We start from the raw sequence: 20392 nt of genomic DNA, 5'->3' as shown, positions 1-20392 counted from the left end.
GGACAAAACCCTCAACTTATTCCTTTAAACAACATTTATGACGGACCTACCCTCTCTTTCTCTCCATCACACGCCGCACCTTCTATTCTTCTTCTTCGTCAGATTTCCTATCTCTTCTTCTTCATCATATAGTCTTCATCTCTTATCCAAAATTTCTTGAAAAAAAAAATCTGAGAATAACCCATCTGAAATCAAATTCATCATTCAGGTCTTTCATCAAATGCGTAATATGCATGCAAAATTACAAGCTTTTCCTATCACACAAGGCCATATCCAAAAACATTCAAGATTCTTTCCAAGTTCATATATTCCAGTTCTAGTCCACCAAAAGAACTTAAAAATACACAAAACAAAAATTAAGAAAACAGAAACTTACAGAAATTTCAAGAAAGTCAAGTTGATTTACTGATGAAGTCAGTCACCAAGGAGTGGCAGGCAGCAAAAAAGAGTTCTGGAGTTGTCTGAGTGAAGGAATTGAATCCTTTCTAAATCAAATAAAATAAGCTGCCAAGAGTAGAAAGAGAGAACGGAGGGGAGCACAACAAAAAAGACTTGAGCAGCGGCACAGCGCAAAAGCCCAGCTTTGGGGGAGGCAACTACCATTCTTACCTTCGTAAATTTGTTTAAATATGAAAAATTGGTTAAATAATGCATTAAATACAAAACCTGTCAGTTTCCTATAAAGAACTGGTATATTATGGGCAATTTCTTTTTTTTTTTAACTTTCACATATTTAATTTATGATAAATACAAAACATACTAGTTTTTCTTTGGACACTATTTAACCAATTTTTTTCTATAAAGAACTGGTATGTTTCCCATAAAGAGTTGGTACAAAACATACTATAAAATCTGCTAGTTTCTCATAAAGAGCTAGTATGTTATGCGCTATTTAACCAATTTTTCATATTTAAACAAATTTATGAAAATTAAAATAACGTATTTGAAAGTTACGTTTTTATTTGGAAGAACGCATTCTTTGGATGCGTTTTTCACCCTTTGGAAAGATACTAAAAAATCGCCACCCTTTGGGAAGTTAATTTAAAAACTCCTTATTTTTGGAAATTTACTCCTTGTTAATACAACCACTATATTTATTTTCTGGTATTAATTTTTTTTATGGTTTATGATTTTCTTATGTTTTATCAAAAAGTTTATAATTATTGTAGTTACAATTATGGAGATGTTAATTTGTCGTATGTGTAATTCTTTTGTTTTATAAGAATTGTTATATCATGGGTAAATTTAAAATTTAATTGCATTTAATTCCCAAACACTCGTCAAACCAAGCATCAGGAATTGGAATGATACTAATTCCAATGTATGAACCACGCTAGATATTGGAATGAAAAGTTTAATTCCAAAACCAGAGACTTTGATTCCATTTCCATTTCCGATTCCAATCTGTGAAACAAGCACTCCCTTAATTGATCGTAACATAAGGAACAAATTAGGGGTAATTTCCTTAACTGCCGAGGTTTCCAGAACATTAAATAGAATACACATAACGTTTTCATTATGACACTGAACAAATACTTAAATGGGTAGGCTCTTGATTAAACCAACCGCCAAGTCATTTTTTTTTTTTTTTGGGCCAACCGCCAAGACTAGATAGCATCCAGGTTAAATTTACTTTCATATCGATGCCCGGGCCTAAGCATTATGGATTTAGAGATGAACCATGCCCTAGATTGAGTTCCAACTGAATGCCAGCAGTTGGTACTAGACAAATAGATCAACAGATTGAAACAGCCAGCATAACCTCGTCAACAGGGCCATCCACGGAAAAAATGACATCCTAAAATACTAGCACACAAATCAATCCACCCCGCACAAAGGTAGAGGGGAAGTATTCGGATCATCCATTTTTCTTCATTAGACATTTCGAGGAAACATGAGAAGAAACCCAGATATAAAAGTTTCAACATCAATCATTTTTCAACACTAGCGTTAATATCAGCAATTAATCTGGAGACGGTTCAAAGCATTCATCCATGCCAAAGACCAGATAGCCTCACATTCATACTTTTTCCCGGAAAAAGAAAAAAAAAAAAGAGAGAAGGCCCGGCAACCAATACTTGTAAAATGTCAGCTACTTTTGACTTTTATTCTCAAATTCAAGCCTGGCTGTCAATGCTGATTGGTTCTGCATCCTTGGGAGCGGTTTTCTGCAACACATACATATATAAAATTTAACCTCAATTGGTTATGCTTTGTAACAAAATAGAAAGGAAAGATCCAAAGGCAAGAGAGAATACATTTAAGTCAACTGACTCCAACTTATTCAACTTGGCAAACATGTTTCCATAAAATTTGGCGTCTTTTTTGTTGTACTCCTTCACCTTTTCCTTCAAGGCTTTGTACTCGAGCTTCACATCCCTGGGCCCAAAACAAAAGTCATTAGAGCCAAAACCAAGCAACAAGAGCCCTATTAAGATCCAATCCACTTCAGACTGAGTCTGCAACTGGCTAATGGAATCTGCTAAACTCTGAATATACCTGTTGTTAGGATCAATTTCAAGTGCTTTCTTAATATCAAGCTCAGCAAGATCCAGGTCGGCCAGGTTCATGTAAGCTTGGCCTCTCCGATAAAGCGCTTTAACATTTGAACTTTCAAGTTCCAACACCTAGACAGGACACGAGGACTTTCACCAATTAGCTAACAATTACTTAACGATACAAGATTCTCCTCAGATAGTTTCAAACCTTAGAACAGAGCTTTTCTGCTTGCTTGTAATCCTTCAGTTTCAGCTTGCATGCAGCATTGTTCAGATTGCAAGAAATTTTCGACACTTTGGACTGCTTTTTCTCCTCCTCATTAAAAGTAGTATCGTATTCTATGTATTTTGCAGCCTGCATACAGAAAAACTTGATTTAAACAAAATTCCAAATTTATAAAAATTAAAACCCAGTATTGCATAATAAACATATGCTTACCTTCTCATATCTCTTTGAAGCCCTCGCATATTTCCCAGCCTTAAATAGTGCATTACCTTCTTCCTTCTTTTTGCCAGCAGCTTCAATCTTTTCCTGGGTGTTCATATCCCAAGATTCCTTCTCCTAAACAAGATAAAGGAAATTATCACTTAAACATGCAGGTGGAAATACTGCTGGATGGGACTTCTTGCATGGACATGCATGCAAATCACAGATAACTCACTTTGACAAAAGAAACCAGCTCGGCTTCATACTGTACTGTTGAATTTGGAGGAACAACAGCCAACTCCTGCTGTGACTCGGTTGAACCAAAGGCATACTCAGGTGCAATGGTCAACAAAGCAACTTCACCCTTTTTCATTGCCATCACAGCCTTGTCCAAACCCTCATTAACTTGTTCTGTTCAGCGTGCCAAGTCAAAACCAGAAAGCAAAATAGTTCAAAGCAAAAAAAATTATCTGAAGTCCAGGCTAGCAAAAGTTACCTTCATCTGTTTTAAATTCCAGGAGGTCATCTTCATCATCACCATAACCCTTCTTGACAAAAACGGTGCCGTCTTGCAGTTTCCCAACAAGTTTCACTACAGAAAGAAAGGAAAACTGTAAGCTTGATATTCTGAAATGGGGTCTAAAAATCTCCCAAAACCCAAAAAAGAAAAAAATATATAGGTAAGATATAACACCAACATTTGACCACAGCTCCCTCATTGGGCTTCTCATAACCCTCTCCTTCTTTCAAGATCTTTTTGATGACTTTCTTGTCATCCGTTACATTAGAGACAGTCTTCCATGATACTAGCTCCAAATTGATATTCAATGTAGCATTTGCTGGGACAGCACCTTGATCACCAGAAGCGGGCTTGCCCTTCTCACCAAATCCATCTGCAAAAAAATTATATCCATGAAATATGACCTGCACATCTCTAATCAAAAAGAGCATGCATCTTCCATTGAGCAACTTGTACTTACATTGTGGTTTCACTGTCAGGAGGACCTTTTCTCCCTTCTTCATTGTCTTCACAGCCTTGGCAAGAGCAGGACAGAAGTGACCTAATAAAAGACAACATATTCCAGTCATTAAACACAAAAACCTACCAGTGCTTGGAATGTAAAATATATGGATTAAAAATGGAAGCCAACCTTCTTGAACAGCGAACTCCACTACAACTGATTTTGCAACTATTGTCCCATCTTCCAATCGAGCTTCATACTTAACTGCACCAAAAAATATATGCACATAATCAGCATGGTACAAAGGTAACCTTACAGCAAAATCAATATGAAAACTAAATAATGAACTTACCTAAAACCTCATCAAGATCCTTGGGATGTTCCCATTTTTCTCCCTCAGCAAGGATCTTCTTGAATATTCCTCCATCCTTGCAGATGTCCTTGACACTTACCCAGGAAAGTAATTCAACATCGAACTGGAGAGTGGCATTTGGAGGAATGGTTGGAGGCGAGCCAGACTCACCATAGGCGAGCTCAGGTGGTATAGTGAAAACAGCATTTTCGCCCTTTTTCATTGTCTTAATACCTTGATCCCATCCCTTAATCACTTGTCCTGTTGGAACCCAAGAAAACTTATCAGAATATTTAATTTCTTAATGATGACAAGCATTTCTATCGCTCAAACAGAAGAATCATAACTTTTTCTAGATGCAACATTGAACACACGTAACAGCCCGCTCTCTCTCTCTCTTATCTCTGAAGCACCATCAACACAGCTTCAATTGTCAAGTAACGCAGACTTCTCTCTCTCTCTCTCTATCTCGAGCACTATGAACACAGCTTTAATTTTCAAAGTACCACACAAACTTTTCAGTCTTGCTGGTCTTCTAACCCAAAATTTCTATACATCCAACTGCATTGGTCTGGGTAGCTTAGCACCAATCCCTTCATACTCCCACTCACTTTAGGCCTTTGAAACAATCCATTATAAGGTATTATTTCACCATGCAAATTAAAATAGTTTATCCCATTACACAACCATATTACACAGCGATACTCCAGGCAAACCATGTAGCAATGAGTCAGATTCGTCGCTAAGCATTTATGCGATTTGTATAATTTACGTCTAGTAGTTCATATACATATATATATACATATATATATATATATATTGTAGGCCATATGAAAAGAAAAATGCATAGACAGCACCCAGAACAACATCCAATATTGTCAAACTATCATTACCATGATGATGCAGACTATTTTACCCAAGTTAAGACCGACGAAGAATCTTCAAATTAAAAATGAAAGTCGGGGGAATCATAGTATGGATTAAGGATTAGCTGACCTTGACCGAGGGGGAACTTGAACGGTGTGCCCCTATCACGGCTGGAATCAAACTTCGTCCCATCCAATAGAGTGCCAGTGTAATGAACTGCAGCAATCGAAGGAAGGAAAAAAGCGAGAAATAAGAAAATTATAAGACTGAAGAAATACCAAAATATTAGTGAATCTTTAATTACGAAACAATTACCTTCTACTTCGTCGCCGTTTTCAGGTGTATCCCAGCCTTCACCCTCTTTAACAAGCTTCTTCTTCAACCCTTCCTTTCCGATCTCCTTCTCCTCTCCAACTTTCAACGAATTATCCTCCGGCAGATCCATGTCATCCATCCCCATGCCCATCCCCTCGGCCGACGGCATATCAAAATCCTCATCCATGTCTCAACCCTAAATAAAATTGTAAACCCCTGGAGTATTTTACTTTTTATTCTCGCACGAAAAAAGAAGAATGTATCTAACGAATCAGACTGTTTGAGCTAAATTACTTGGGGAGAGGCTCTTCGAATGGCGTGCTAACGGAGAATAAAAAGACGAGAGCTAAAAGAGCCTTGGGTTCTGGAGTCTTCTATAAGGGTTTAGCAGGTAACTAGCACTGCATATATTGAGTAGAGTAGAAATGAGTGACGAAGGGTCAGGATTCTTCTGGAGATCATCACTACTTTTTTTGCGGATTAAGCACTCCTCCGTCCGGTAATTGCCCTTCGGTACCTGGGAAACCAGACAACGGCCCGAATTTCACCCCCCAAAAAAAAAATATACATATTATAGTGATATAATTTAATTTAAGTAAATTCGATTTTTAAAGATTCAATCATTTGAAACATTGAACTTCAGCGCGACATAATTTGAAACATTTAAATCTTTAAAAAATGAATCTACCAAAATTTTGGTCTTATAATAATAATAATAATGGCTCGGATTTTGTGGTTTTTTGTGTTGCTGCAAAGTTCGCTTGTCCTAATACTATTAATTGATTTGACTCCTATCGGATAAGCAGTACTCTCTCGGGCGGACGGGTTGACTGATCAACTGTGATTGGCGAACGGGGACGCTGAAGTAGCCATTACCAATTATGGTATTAATAAAATAAGGATTAATCTTTCCTACACTGACAGACAGTGTTTACACTATCAGCGTTGGATGAATGACAACTATGCAAATTTGAATTTGAAATTCAACTTTTGCACACATGTCATGAATCTAACGTTGATAGTGTATACACCGTCAGTGTAGAAAAGATTAACTCATAAAATAATAATAATGGTTCGTACCGCTAGTTGAGTAACGCACTACTTCCTTCAAAAAAAGTCTTGAGTAACGTAACGTAGTAATTCTTCATTTAAGTGGGTTCTTTAAAAAAAAAGACAAAGACGTGGGGAGGTATCTGGAGTAAGTGGTTCTTTTTAAGGTCTAGTAGAGGCTTCTCTACTAATTTTTTCGTAGTCCCACATCGATTCTAAGGGGTTTGGGGGTTGGGTAGTTAGGTGCCCAAGTTTGCCTCAAGAGTTGCCGACTTTTGGGGTTAAATTTGGGATTAAGTTTAATTAACTAACTTCAAAAGTCTGATAAAAAAAGACAAAGACGTAAGGGATGTATTTGGGGTAAGTGGATTCTTCTTTAAGACCTAGTAGAGGCTTCCCTACTAACTTTCCCGTAGTTCCACATCGATTCTAAGGGGTTTGGGGGTTGGGTAGTTAAGTTCCCAAGTTTGCCTCAAGAGTTACCGGTTTTTTAGGTTAAATTTGGGATTAGATTTAATTAACTAACTTCAAAAGTCTGATAAAAAAAAAACGTAGTACTTCTGCATTGGCAAGTGGGATTTAGGTCTAATTAAAGTAAAGAAGTTCGACAGGGGAATATGGCGTGCAAAACTTCTTAATCCTCAACTAACTCAACTGCCATTATTATTATCCATTTCAAATGGGATGAATTTGACAAACATTTATAGCTGCATCTCATGATCTTAACTTTGCTCACACTAATTGGAAGATAACTAGTATAAGATCTCTAATTCAAAAAAAAAAATGACAACTATTTCCTTTTCTTATTTTCCTTGTAAGATTTGAAATATCTTTTGAACAATGACATTTTACCAGTAAATGAATGGCCTTCTACACATATTATTTTCTTTTGTTTCTTGGAATTGTTGGACCAATAACGTGTCTCAATTACTGGATGAGAACAAGACCGTTTGAAGTTATGACAAATATAAGCTTCATTATCATCCATTTACTTGTCCTTTTATAAATTTCTTCTGGTGGCATAAAAAAGATCGGTAATTCTTCAAACTGCAGTTTTTTGATCTTTTAAGCAAAAATTTGAATCCAATGGGCTTTCCTGACGTTAATCCTCAATCCCTGAGTCGCGCATCCTCTAATCCTGCTTAAAATATAATTATACGAGTTTTCGTACCCAAAAAAAAAAAAATTCATCCTTTTCTGCTGTCTCCATCCTTTTTCACTCTCCATCTTCGTTAACTGAAAATCAGGTACGGAAATTCAATTAAACCTATGTATGGATCTTAACGCCATACAGTGTAAGGTTATATGTGAGGTGATACCGAGTATTTTGGGAATTAAAGGGTGAAAAAGGAGGAAATGCAGATGTTGACAATTGCCGTAATATTTACCCTGTTAATAATTGCATCATACACCTGACCTGTACTAATAATCCAAATCATGTGGAGCCCGACACGAAATAAAGGATTGTATAAAGCGTGCACAAACAGCACCCGCACCAAAATTAAACTTAAACTTCAATGTGTCAAAATTTTCAAGTGAAGCGCTAAACATCAAGCCACCCAAATTATCTTAACAATTAGAAGAGAACGACAGATGGCTACAGGCTTAGGATTTCGGACCTAACGAATCAAGGTCCATGCAATGAGGATCTACAAGGAAGCTGCAGATCAATTGGGTTCCCTGAATATTAAAGACGGAACAAGAAATCGAAGTCTAACAACTGTTTTAATGACAAAGTGCTAATTCAGGGTAGCACCCACCTCCAGAAATTAAGCTACCCAGGACCTATAGTTCACTATCATCTGGTTGCTCTTCTGTTGATGGTTTTCCATTCACTGTAACTAGCTCGGTGTCAAAGATCAAAGTGGCTCCACCTGCAAATTGCAGAGAGACAGAAATTACGCTACTAGTTCTAGATGATATTTAAAATTCAGCCAAAGGACATATAACAAATCAGATCGCACAGGACCATAAGCAACAAGCCAGATCCTCAAACCAAAATTTTATTTCCTCATTGAATTCTAACTACTAATCGTTGAACTAGGATTATCAAAAGAACGATAGGCATAAAGTGGAAGTGACATACAACAAAAATCAGACAGATTAACAATATTCGAGCATGAAGGAAGAACAATTAAATCTACATTTCAGGTCCTGGAGTAACATTATATTGAGCAAAGATATGTACTAACTAACAACAAAAGTCAAGTCTCTGACGCTTTGCTGTTAAAATGAATTGCATTGAACCCAGCAAGAAGATTTTTCCAATAAAAGATACATCATGAAGTGTTACCTGGGATGGATGGTGGTGCCCCTTGATCTCCGTATCCAAGTTTAGCAGGTATTTTCAACTTTCTCTTCTCACCTACACACATTCCCAAGAGTCCTTGATCCCATCCTGCTCAAAAAAAAAAAATTTGCATGCTTTCATTATAACCCTGTACTTTACCTCATATAGATATATACCAGAAATTATTGTAGAAAAGCATGACAAATTGCAGTCAGAATCAGCAACAAGACGATGAATATGCTAGATAATGGATACAATACACGAAAGTCATTAACAAAAGGATATTAAGAATATGATTTCATCTGGAACTACTAGTTGCAAAAATATGGACTTGATGCTTAATGAATGGGTCCGATCACCTCATTGCTTACAAAGTACCATAATTTTGAAGAACAAATAAAATTTATTTGAAGTTTAACATCACTCACCGGCAAATCTCCATTTTGTCAATGTCTTTATATTTTGTTAATCCAAAGTATATTCCAAGGATGGCTGATCAAAATATACACATTTTTTTTATGGTTTTGAGATTTCAATCCCTTCCAAAACCTTCAAAGTATGCATAAGTATCAAAAACCTGGACTAGTTTACTTTGCTATCTCAATTCTGTATTCTCATTCAAGTTCAAATAAAGTACGCCAAATGGATGGCAACATGCATAAATCTCTATCCAACCAATAAGAAGAGCTTTTGATAAAGCAAGGACAAGAGCTATAAAATCTCAATAGACTGCAAAGATAATCATAGTATTTAAATTCCTGAATTCCGATTAAGCAAGAATGATACACAGCAGTTACTTTGGTTCTTGGCAGATAATATCCATTTCTCAACCCTGGTTGCTCCATGCAATTACATTTTGGTGGTTTGGTGATTGCATAAACGTTAAAAAATGAAGAGATAGATAGAGAGTAAAGTAGTACCTTTAATCACTTGACCACTTCCAAGCTCAAACTCAATTGGGTCACCCCTTTCAAAGCTAGAATCAAATACAGTGCCATCTGTAAGTTTTCCCTGCAAAGAAATAAAGAATGTCAGCGCAGACAAGAAAAAAATAAAGTAGCCAAATCCAAGAAAGGTGCCTTCTCTTTTCCCAAGAGATGAAGTGTAATTCATACGACTTGAGAAGTCAACAAATGAACTTCAACAACATTTGAAAGTACTAACATATATTCAGACATAAATTAGATTAACCTTCACACACACAAAAACCATCCAGGGAGACCCTAAAGCACCAAACGTTAGAGCATGGATTCTTTATTTCTTTACTTAGTCCTACCACGTCCCAGAGTAAACCAAATCAAATGAACACCCCAATGCTAGGTCAAAAAACCTGAAACAAAAACCCAAGATAGGTCAAATCAAGCAAAAGCAATCTCTCCCTTCCTTTCCTCCCAAAACCCTCACCCTTCTTCCCAAGATATCTAAGGTAACAACGAGCCCCCCATCACCAGGTAGTGTTGAACATTATTTGACAATCTAGCTGGCTGTTATACAAAATGAGTACGCAAACAAGGATATAATCAGTGCAGACACTAGTACCACATATTCCTAACAGCAGTTTCCAACGACATAGTAGAAATACATTAATATTCATCTTTTTAACATAATCAGTGTGACTGGGTCTCTAATGGAGGCATTCCCATCCTATTCCAGAAAAGTAAAAAGAAAACATGAACAGAGAGATCAAGAAAGCAAGTTAGGAACAAGCATGAAGAACATGCAACTAACCCGGTAATGTACTCTGACTTTGTCACCTTTGTGAGCCTGAATTTCACAGGATTCAGGCTTATACTGCAGCAGGGATAGCAAGATCGAGAAGTTATACAGGATGGTTGAAAGCAACAGAAACTAATCTTGAATAAAAATACCACAAGTATACATTAAAAAAAAAAACTAACCATTTAAATTATTTAAACACTACTGAGCATTGAAACTTTTAGAAACAGAGGATTTTTCACTTACCTCTCACTAAAAATCAAATATTTTTTCACTTATCTCTGACTAAAAACCAAATGCGTAAAGAGATTAAGCAAAAAAAAAAATGCAAGGGAGAATGCAAAACTATCTCAAACAACATCGAACAGTCCCCGAATCTATCGAAAGCAAATACATAGCAACCAAACAAAATTTCTGAAATTTAATCAATCTTTAACTTGGTCAATTGCACATAATTTTACCTCTAATGCTGAACGAATGCGCTAAATTAATTAAAAAATTATATACATAAAGCCTATAGGAAGAAAATTAATTTACCTTCACACCAATTTGTAACTCTGTAACATCCCCCGACTTTTTAGCCGAAGCTGAAAGAAGGATAAAAAAGAAGAAGAAATTGTAAAGATATTATGAATATCAATACAAATAAGCAACAAAACTTCAATTACTATGAGCTTAAAAACGGAGTGACATATGACCGGATCTAACAACAAATTTACAAAACTCAATAACAAAAGTATGGCATTTTGAATATTTACCTGATGTAACAAAAATTAGAAGGGCAAATATTGAAGCAGCGTTGAGGAATTTCATTCTCGGATCACTTTTATCTACCTGTTTATTCTCTGGATTTTTTTTGGTATGTTTAACGGAAATTTTCCATCAGGGTGAGCTATATCAGCCGGTGGTATACAAGATACAGCTTTCATCGCGTGCACTCGCGACCATAGTAGTTGAATGGAGCTCCAACGTCAGAAGGACGCCCATTGTCCAGTCACAATTTTCCACGTCAGCTAAGGCAACGCAAAAAGCAATATTTTTCTCATACGCTGCCGTTTTTAGGTTGGAGCGTAAAAGAGACTTGAGGGGGCAAAATTAAGTGTGTAAAATCGAAAATTTTCGATCCACTTGCTGAATTCGAATTAAATTTGAAATTTTCAAAATTGGTCATTCAAAATTTGAAATTGAAATTGAGTTTTTCGATTTTGAATTATGCGAATTTAGTTTGAATTCGTAATGGAATTTTTCAAATTGAAATTTTCAATTTCGAATTCAATCTGAACTCGGAATTTCGATTTTGATTTCAAATTTGTTTTTCATATATATATATATATATGTAATATAACATTTATATTATAATAATAATTTTTATATTCCTGAATTTGGTGATTCAGAATTCCTATTTCGATTTCAATTCATTTTTCATATGTATATATATTATTTATATATATGTAATATAACATTTATATAATAATAATTATTATTATTATTATTTTTTTGAATTTGGTGAAATCGGAATTTACCGAATTCTAAATTGAATTCGGAATGAATTCGAATTTGGAGTTGGTGAATTTGAAATCAAATTCGATCGAAAATTCTGATACAAAAATTTAGAAAATTTCAAATTTCAAAGTTCTAAATATCAATTTTGATTCCGATTCACACCTCTAGGTAAAATGCACAAACGTATAAGCTTTAAAGTCAACGTATAAATTTCAAAAACTTTTAGGGGACAAATACATATTAAAAAAATTTAAGGGTAAATAGCAGTGATCCCTTAATGTTTGGTCCTAAAATCACTTTGCCTGTTTCTATCAGTAAAAATAATTGTTTAACCATTACAAATTACTAAACTTCTGAACATGTCTGTTTTTACCCATGGGAACTTTTAGACAAGATTATCCTTATCCTGACAAACTCCTTTCTTCTTATAAATAAACACCCCATTTTGTCTTCTTCAAAGAAAATACCCAACTCCCATATGTGGGTTGCGGTGTCATTTTTCTTCCTTTTCGTTGACAAATCAGCGGCTAAATACTAGCAAAAAATATTCCAAATTTTGGTACATTTTTTTAGTGGTACTTATTGAAATTTTTTGTACAAAATAATTAATTTATTTACAAAAAAAATCTTGGGGTTAAAAGAGATTAGAAGCCACTGATTTGTCTTGCTTTTTTATTGTTACTTATTTTGTCACTAATTTGTCAAAAAAAAAGTGACAATGTAACATAGATACAGGAATTGGAATTTTTACAAATCATATTTTTTGCAACTAATAACTAGAAATAAATCACTACAAGAAAAGGAACATATAATTCTTTGGCGCATATTAGAGGTGTCAAATAAATTCATTTAATTAATTTTACCCATACCCGTCCATTAATAATTGGATATGGATATATTAAATTTTTATATATGAGTATAAATGGATTACCCAATTATACCCATTTATTGGATATAATTGGGTAACTCATCAAACCCAATTAACCCATTTAACTTACATTCCCAAATTTCTTTGTATTTTCAGTTTTCACCGTCAATCTTCTTCTCCTCCCCACCACCAAGCCCACTGCTCCCCCCTTCTTCCTCCAGTGTTTGATTCCCCTCTCCCTTCTCCCCGTCTCTGCATAATAGAAGGTTTTTGCCCCTTCCATGTCCGATTCCTGAGCTAATCTATGAATAAACCGGCGGTGTCTTGAAGATTTTCCCGAAGAATGTTAAGAGTCTGGCCGCTGCTCACCACCTCTGCAAACAGGTACCCACAGCACAACCACGACTACTGCCAAACTAACCATCTATGTTTCAAGTTCATGATGCTTCATGATTCGATTTCAGGCGTTGGATGTGACGGTTCTTGAAGGTGGCTACGAATTTAGGCCCAAAAATAGAACTCTTGCTCCAGATGATGTTGGCATTCGAGGTGAGATTATTCTTCAATTTCTCCACTCCTTTAAAATTTTCCTGCGCCTTCGTAATGAAGCATTCTTGAAGTTTTTGCTCTTGATATAAGGAAATCAAAAGTTAGCCAAGGTTAACTGATTTATTTCTATGTATTGAACTTCAAGACTGCCAAAACCTGTAAAAACTTAGTCAAGGTTAGTTTCTTATTTGCTAGATGAAGTTGGAGTCGATTGATTTAATTACTAGTCGTATCCTCTTCAGCTCACCTACTTGACTCTAAAACTTGAGATTCTGTCGTCAGTTAGCTTATTAAGAGGCAAGCAATTGTTTATTTAACTTGAATACTTTTGCATTCAATCGAGGTTATAAATATACACTGCGTTAACCTTGATATCTGATAGCTAGTTTGTGAGTTGAGGATAGAAAAGAAAGGAAGATAAAGGTTAAGTTATGAGAGAAAAGAAAAGATAAGAAAAGAAGGGAAGAGGTTTTAATGTTGTTTGGGAGTTTATGAAAGAAAAGAAGTGATTTTGGACACATAAGTAAATAAATATTTCATTCAACAGCTTTTTAGGGGTAGAATGGGCAATTTAAAAAACTTTTTGCTGCCTTTCCGTGCTTTCCTTTGCTTTCTGCCCGATTTGGGCCGGAAATTTTTTTTAAACTGTAGCTACTTTTTCCTCCTTCCAATTCCGTCGGTTTCTTTTCCTTTCCTTTCACTTAAAACTCTCAAATGTGGGAGATGCAGTCTTTCTCTTCTATTCCTTTCTTTTCTGTTCAAATCTCATCTCCCAAACTAGCTAAAGAATACATAATTTATCAGTCATCACCAGTTCTGTGGCCTTAACTTTTATAACTTTTTCAGAGCTAACCTCATCCTTTTTTCCATGTCTTGGTTCCATCAAATTGTTTGCATGATCAGGCTTAAATTGGTTCTAGCAACCTTGGCAGGATGCTGATATTGATGCACTGAATGCAGCAGCATCACTGTTGTAAGGTCCTCCCATTAGAAAGAGTCAAAAAGCTAGGAAAGAGTCTTGAATATTTTGTACCGCATAGGGGGGCGGCTCTTCATTTAATTTGTAGATTTGCAGGTAGTTTTTTTTTTTGGGCGGGATGTGAGTGAAAGAACAATCTGTGTGAGCTTAGGGTATCATTTCATGCTTGTATTGTATCATCTGGTAGTAAGTTAGGCAGGAAGGCTAGGAGCATTTATCTTTTGTTTAAGCTTTTAATTATTGCGTTGAAATTGATGATTTATAATGAAAATGATTTTCTGATGTTTGTTTGTAAGTTCTGTTTAGCTTCACAAGGAAATATACTAGTAGATTAGAGTTGACTTTTGCAGTATCAACCCTTCCCTGTCCGTTCACACTTCACAATTCTGAGCTTGACTGCAAATTTTTGTTTTGTTGATTGTCTTGATATATGGAGATTGTTAGAAATGTGGTGAAAAGAATTTTATCTTTCTGTCTAGATGAAATTTAAGTAGCAAAAAACAGAACTTTGAATTTGGTTTTGATTGCCAGGAATCTTCTCTGTTTTGTGTTGAGCCATCAGCAAACTTGTTGGCGGATTCCAACGGTGAGCTAGAGGAGTTTTATGCTATGCAGTTGTACGAAGCTTGAGAAGCTGAGTGCTTGTTAAGTATTTTGATAAAGTTGGCTCCACCTGGATTTTGAAAACTGAGAAGAGGATTTTTTGTTGCAAATTTGAAGTACTATCATTTCCATTTACTTATTCTGCTTCTGCTGCCAGTCTTTTTGTTACAATCCTTGGTAGGAGTATTAATTTGTAAAAGTTTCATGGATTGTAAGTGTATTTATTTCGTCTACCAATTTGTGGGAATTCAAGTAGCTATTTATTCTGGTACTGAAGGTTGGCAAGTTTTGGCCATGTAACCTTTCACTGTTTTATCAGTTATTCCTATTTGTTGAATATTTATCTTTGTTTGTATGCTAAATGAAGTGATTGCTAATCCTCATCAGGATTTTTAACTATTTTTGTTTTATTTATTATATTTATTTGTTGGTTTTGTCTTATCGCTTTATTTCCTCGTAATTTATTAATTTGATCATTTTTTAGCATCACTAATTTATGACAAATTTTAGCCTCATTTCTTACATTTTCAACATGAAATTTTAAATTTATACACGAAAAAATACTAGGGGTTCAAAGTTTTGAATTAAATTTTTATGTTAACTTTCATATTATTTAGTCCAAATATTTAGATTCTCATTGTTCAATTATTAAATAATATGTAATTTTGCGACATAGCATGCGGATGGAAAAAAATTGATAATTAGACTTATTTGGCATAATAAGTAAATATTTAAAATTAATGATGGGTGTAAAATGGTATAAATTGATAATTTAGTTTACAAAATGAATTTATATGAGTTTGTAAAAAATTAGAATAAATGGGTTATAAATGGATAATTGAATTACCCAACTCATTTTTTGACTTACCCATTTATACTCATCTAATTAAATTGATATAAATGGGTTGACTCACTTATACCCATTACCCATTTTACCCAATCAAAACCCGCATAAATCACCCATTTTGCCACTTCTAGCGCATATATATATATATATATATATATATATTACAAAATCATACATCAAAAACCTACATATTTCTGAGGAATTTTTTGATTAAACTCTTAGCCTCAACGATAGAAAAATCTTAATAAAAAATCTTTTTTTAAATAAACATATAAGATTTTTTGTCAATAATGTTTCAGAATAAATTATTTTTTCTTTTAGAATATTATGAAAATTATGTTCTAACTTTATAACGGGTTTATGTAGTTAGTTACATAATGCCTTTTTTTCTTCTGGATAGTAATAACGTTTTAAACACCCTAAAAATGGAGAATATACACTCTTCCTAGGGTAATTTGGTGGCAAACGAGATATAATATTTGCATCTTTTCGTTAGGGGTAAAATTTATATCTCTACCATTCAAGGGGTGAAGTGTGATTGCTTCAAAAGTTCAGGAGGCAAACTTTAATTAACCTATGCCCGTGGTGGAAGGATTGTTCAATTTGGGAAAGAAATCTCGTGGGCGATACATTACAAGAAGTCGCCATTAAATCTTAAGATTCTTAAATTAAGTTAGTTACCTAATTTATTGTTTACAATGATATTTATTTATCTAATGTCCCTCTGCATAATTTTCTGATTAAATCATGAGTTTTTTTTAAAAAAATTTAACACATGAAAATCTCCTGAAACCATATCAACAAGTCTAAACGTTCGCAGACTAAATGGAACTTTTTAAAAAATCGAGGAACTGAACCTTTTCGTCTAATTTTGTTTAAAAAAAAAAGATTCGACAATTATGGTAACTTAAATTAGACCAGCACCAATCTACCCTTTTTTTTCTTAATTGGCAATGGCAGTTATAAACTTTCCCTAAGGCCTAAACAATTGTATCTCCTCTTCCGCTCTGTCGCACCCTCAAACCAAGCAACTAAATGGGGTAGGAATAGGATACAGCCCTCACCCTATCTCCCCCCCCCCCCGGGCCCAAACAACCGCCGTAGCCCCTCAGCTTCCCCAGTCTCTATCTCTCTCATGCACGATGAGAGAGAACGGAGAATGAGAACCACCACCTCATCCACCTTCCTCCACCCTAATATCATAAAAAACAGCAAAAACCACCAGAATGCGAAAAGGGAAACAAAAGTTTCTTAAAACGGTCCGGTGCTTACAATTAATCACCACCCTCTTCATCTACCATGTTTTTGCTGATGATGCTGCCATCATGGCAGAACTGGCCAAAGGTTTCTCCAATGCCCCGCCGGGGTGGAGTGGCAACACCCCATGTAAATGGACAGGCGTCCAGTGTGACTCATCAGGCAGAGTCATCTCCATTATTCTCATCTCCAAATCTCTCTCAGGCAAATTACCATCAGGTTTGAATAAACTCTCCAGCCTACAATCCCTCAATTTTCAAAGGAACCAGCTTTGGGGGCCGCTACCTTCCTTGTCAAACCTCACGTCCCTCAGAGAAGTCTACCTTGACGGCAATAATTTTACTTCTGTTCCTCCTGATTTCCTCATGGGCCTGACAAGTTTGCAGACATTCAGCATTGGCGAGAACCTGAATCTCCCTCCCTGGACAATCCCGAATACCCTGGCCGATTCGACCGCCCTCGTAAGCTTCATTGCTAACAAGGCTAACATCGCTGGGGAAATCCCAGACATTTTTGGGTCGTTCCCAAGTTTACAAAGTCTTCGGCTTTCTTACAACAACATCACAGGGGGTCTGCCACCTTCTTTTGCTGAGTCAGGGATTCAGAACTTGTGGCTGAACAATCAGATTGCCGGTTTGTCGGGCGGAATTGACGTTCTCGGAGCAATGTCGCAAGTAACTCAGGTTTGGCTACATGTTAATAAATTTTCAGGGCCAATTCCCGATCTTTCTGGATGCAAATCCCTTTTTGACCTTCAGCTTCGTGATAATCAGCTAACCGGTGTGATTCCTCCTTCTCTGTCATCGCTTCCTGAGCTGCAAAATGTAACTTTGGAGAATAATTTATTCCAGGGTCCAGTACCCAAGTTTCCTGCAGGTGTTCAGGTCACCGATGGATCTAGTGACGGTAAAAATAGTTTCTGCAATACCAGTCCAGGCCCTTGTGCTCTGCAGGTGACAATATTGCTTCAGGTTGCTGGTGCCTTGAATTATCCATCAGCATTAGCCGAGTCTTGGAAAGGGAATAATCCTTGTCAGAATTGGCGCTTTATTGTCTGTGATTCAGGAAGTGTAAGTGTGATTAATTTTGGAAACCAGAATTTTCCTGGCCTCATATCACCTGCAATTGCAAACCTTACCTCATTAAGGACCCTGGACATGCATGCCAATAAACTTACTGGTTCTATACCAGCTACCCTGACCAGTTTGACAAAGTTGAAGGTTCTTGATGTTTCCAACAATAATCTCTCTGGAAAAATACCAGAATTTGCCCCAGGTGTGTCGGTGAAAACTTCTGGTAATCCCTTTATTGGAATAGAGTTGCCCCCTAGCTTCCCTCCAGGAAATGCATCATCTGGTCCAATTGACAAAGCGAAGGCTTCTGTCTCACCGTGGATTATTGTTGTTATTATTGTTGTTGCTGTTGTCATGGTTGTTGTTTTGGGTTTCATAGTTTATAGACGTTATTATGTAAAGAAGCAAAGTCGTGAATACAAGTCAGCTAAGGGCAGTAAAAATGGGAAAACCTCGCTTGAGGGTGATTCTGATGCAATATCAAGCGATTTACCCAGCCAAATGGGTACTGAAAACTATGATTTCCATTTTAGTGATGGTATCAGTGTCGCCATACCAATAGAAGTACTCCGAGAAGCAACAAACCATTTCAGTGAAGAAAACATATTGGGTGAAGGTGGATTTGGCATTGTTTATAAAGGACAACTTCATGATGGGACACAGATAGCCGTGAAGAGGATGGAATCTTCTTTTATGAACAAGAAGGGTCTAGGTGAGTTTAGAGCTGAAATTGAGGTCCTGTCAAAGGTTAGGCATAAGAACTTGGTTGCTCTTCATGGTTTTTGTGTCAACGGAAATGAGAGACTTCTGGTTTACGAGTATATGCCTCAAGGGACACTGGGGCAGCATTTAATTAGTTGGCAAGAAAGGGGCACCCTTCCACTCACTTGGAAACAAAGACTCTCCATAGCATTAGACGTTGCCAGAGGCGTTGAATATCTGCATGGATTGGCAAACCAGAGTTTCATCCACAGGGATCTCAAACCCTCTAACATCCTTCTCGGAGATGATATGAGGGCTAAGGTTTCAGATTTTGGTTTGGTTAAGATTGCCCCTGATGGGAAGCACTCAGTTGAGACGCGACTAGCTGGAACTTTTGGGTATTTGGCACCAGAATATGCTGGTAAGTGGATTCATGCTCATATACAAGTTAGGTCATCTCAGTTTATCTCGTTCACAGCATTCGTATTATCCCTCTCTGGATGCGTCAGTTATTTGTCCTACTAATTGACTAATTGTGGGTCTTGTACCTTATCTTGTCAACTCCCATATCACACAACATCTTTGATCTTACTGTCTTATTACCAAGTCAAACATACATTAGAGACGTTGAGGCCCCAAAGATGAGTTATGTCAACTCAATTGTTTGTATAAATGCATTTTACAGGTTTAACAAGTTAATTGGCGCATGTAGGCTTAATTACCGAGTTTTTCATTAGATTAATAGTTCACAACCATGATTTGGCTGTTTCGTATTATAGTGGAAGCAAAATATTTCGGTTATTTTCTTAGGTAAAGCCATTTTCATAAGGACGTATAATGCTTCAATGGAGAGTTAGGCACTAAAATACTGTCTCCTCCCTTTCTTACGGCTACTAAAAGAGCACTTTCTGTTCTTTAACAGCCACTGGCAGAGTGACCACGAAAGTTGATGTCTATGCATTTGGAGTAATCTTGATGGAGTTAATCACCGGACAGAAGGCCTTGGATGATGCACAACCAGAAGAGAAAGCTCACTTGGTCACTTGGTTCCGAAGGGTGACTTTTAACAAGGACGAGATCAGAAGCTCGTTAGATCCTTCCTTAAGACCAGATGAAGAAACCTTCAAAAGCATTTGGAAAGTGGCAGAATTAGCAGCCCACTGCACAGCTCGCGACCCATATCAGAGACCTATCATGGGGCATGCAGTTAATGTCTTGTCTCCCCTTGTAGAGCAGTGGATGCCTGGTTCCGATGATGAAGAAGAAGATAGTTTTGGCATTGATCTCAATATGAGCCTGCCGCAAGCCTTGCAGAGGTGGAAAGCTAACGAAGAGACGTCCACAAACAGCGACTTATTTACAGATACCAGCCCGGAGTTTACTAGCACGCCTCAGCTGCCTTCACGATACACAAGCTCGTTTAGCTAAATGATGGCCGGAGATACGTACCAATGATAAGATAGATACGTACATGCAGCTGCAGTTCAATCTCCGGCTCATCATCCTGCGAAGACGTGAAACCAGCAAATCATCA

At 36.5% G+C, this 20392-nt stretch overlaps 3 protein-coding genes and 1 long non-coding RNA gene across 4 annotated transcripts; 2 read left to right on the top strand and 2 right to left on the bottom strand.

The window, feature by feature from the left end:
- Positions 1–1837: 1837 nt before the first annotated feature.
- LOC113759093 (peptidyl-prolyl cis-trans isomerase FKBP62-like) lies at positions 1838–5821 on the bottom strand. The gene is made up of 13 exons (XM_027301707.1): positions 5422–5821; positions 5236–5322; positions 4240–4500; positions 4077–4151; positions 3906–3986; positions 3624–3818; positions 3422–3517; positions 3161–3336; positions 2938–3060; positions 2707–2853; positions 2500–2627; positions 2259–2379; positions 1838–2168 (listed from the first exon to the last, which is right to left on the bottom strand). The coding sequence occupies exons 1-13, from the start codon at positions 5606–5608 to the stop codon at positions 2118–2120; spliced, it is 1728 nt and encodes a 575-aa protein (XP_027157508.1). The 5' UTR covers positions 5609–5821; the 3' UTR covers positions 1838–2117.
- A 2114-nt stretch (positions 5822–7935) lies between these two features.
- Positions 7936–11366, bottom strand: LOC113761944 (peptidyl-prolyl cis-trans isomerase FKBP15-1-like). Its single transcript, XM_027305145.1, has 6 exons — positions 11236–11366; positions 11015–11064; positions 10490–10552; positions 9682–9772; positions 8765–8869; positions 7936–8345 (listed from the first exon to the last, which is right to left on the bottom strand). Exons 1-6 carry the CDS (start codon positions 11288–11290, stop codon positions 8257–8259), a joined length of 453 nt encoding a protein of 150 aa, XP_027160946.1. The 5' UTR covers positions 11291–11366; the 3' UTR covers positions 7936–8256.
- Positions 11367–13030: 1664 nt separating this feature from the next.
- Positions 13031–15296, top strand: LOC113751669. Its single transcript, XR_003464848.1, has 3 exons — positions 13031–13232; positions 13313–13397; positions 14908–15296. It is a non-coding gene; the product is annotated as an uncharacterized LOC113751669 (long non-coding RNA).
- A 1756-nt stretch (positions 15297–17052) lies between these two features.
- LOC113774138 (receptor-like kinase TMK4) lies at positions 17053–20360 on the top strand. The gene is made up of 2 exons (XM_027318709.1): positions 17053–19279; positions 19781–20360. The coding sequence occupies exons 1-2, from the start codon at positions 17053–17055 to the stop codon at positions 20284–20286; spliced, it is 2733 nt and encodes a 910-aa protein (XP_027174510.1). The 3' UTR covers positions 20287–20360.
- Positions 20361–20392: the final 32 nt, after the last annotated feature.

Source organism: Coffea eugenioides, chromosome 1 (genome assembly GCF_003713205.1).
Source record: "Coffea eugenioides isolate CCC68of chromosome 1, Ceug_1.0, whole genome shotgun sequence".
NCBI lineage: Eukaryota > Viridiplantae > Streptophyta > Magnoliopsida > Gentianales > Rubiaceae > Coffea > Coffea eugenioides.
This window is presented reverse-complemented; position numbering and strand designations above follow the sequence as displayed.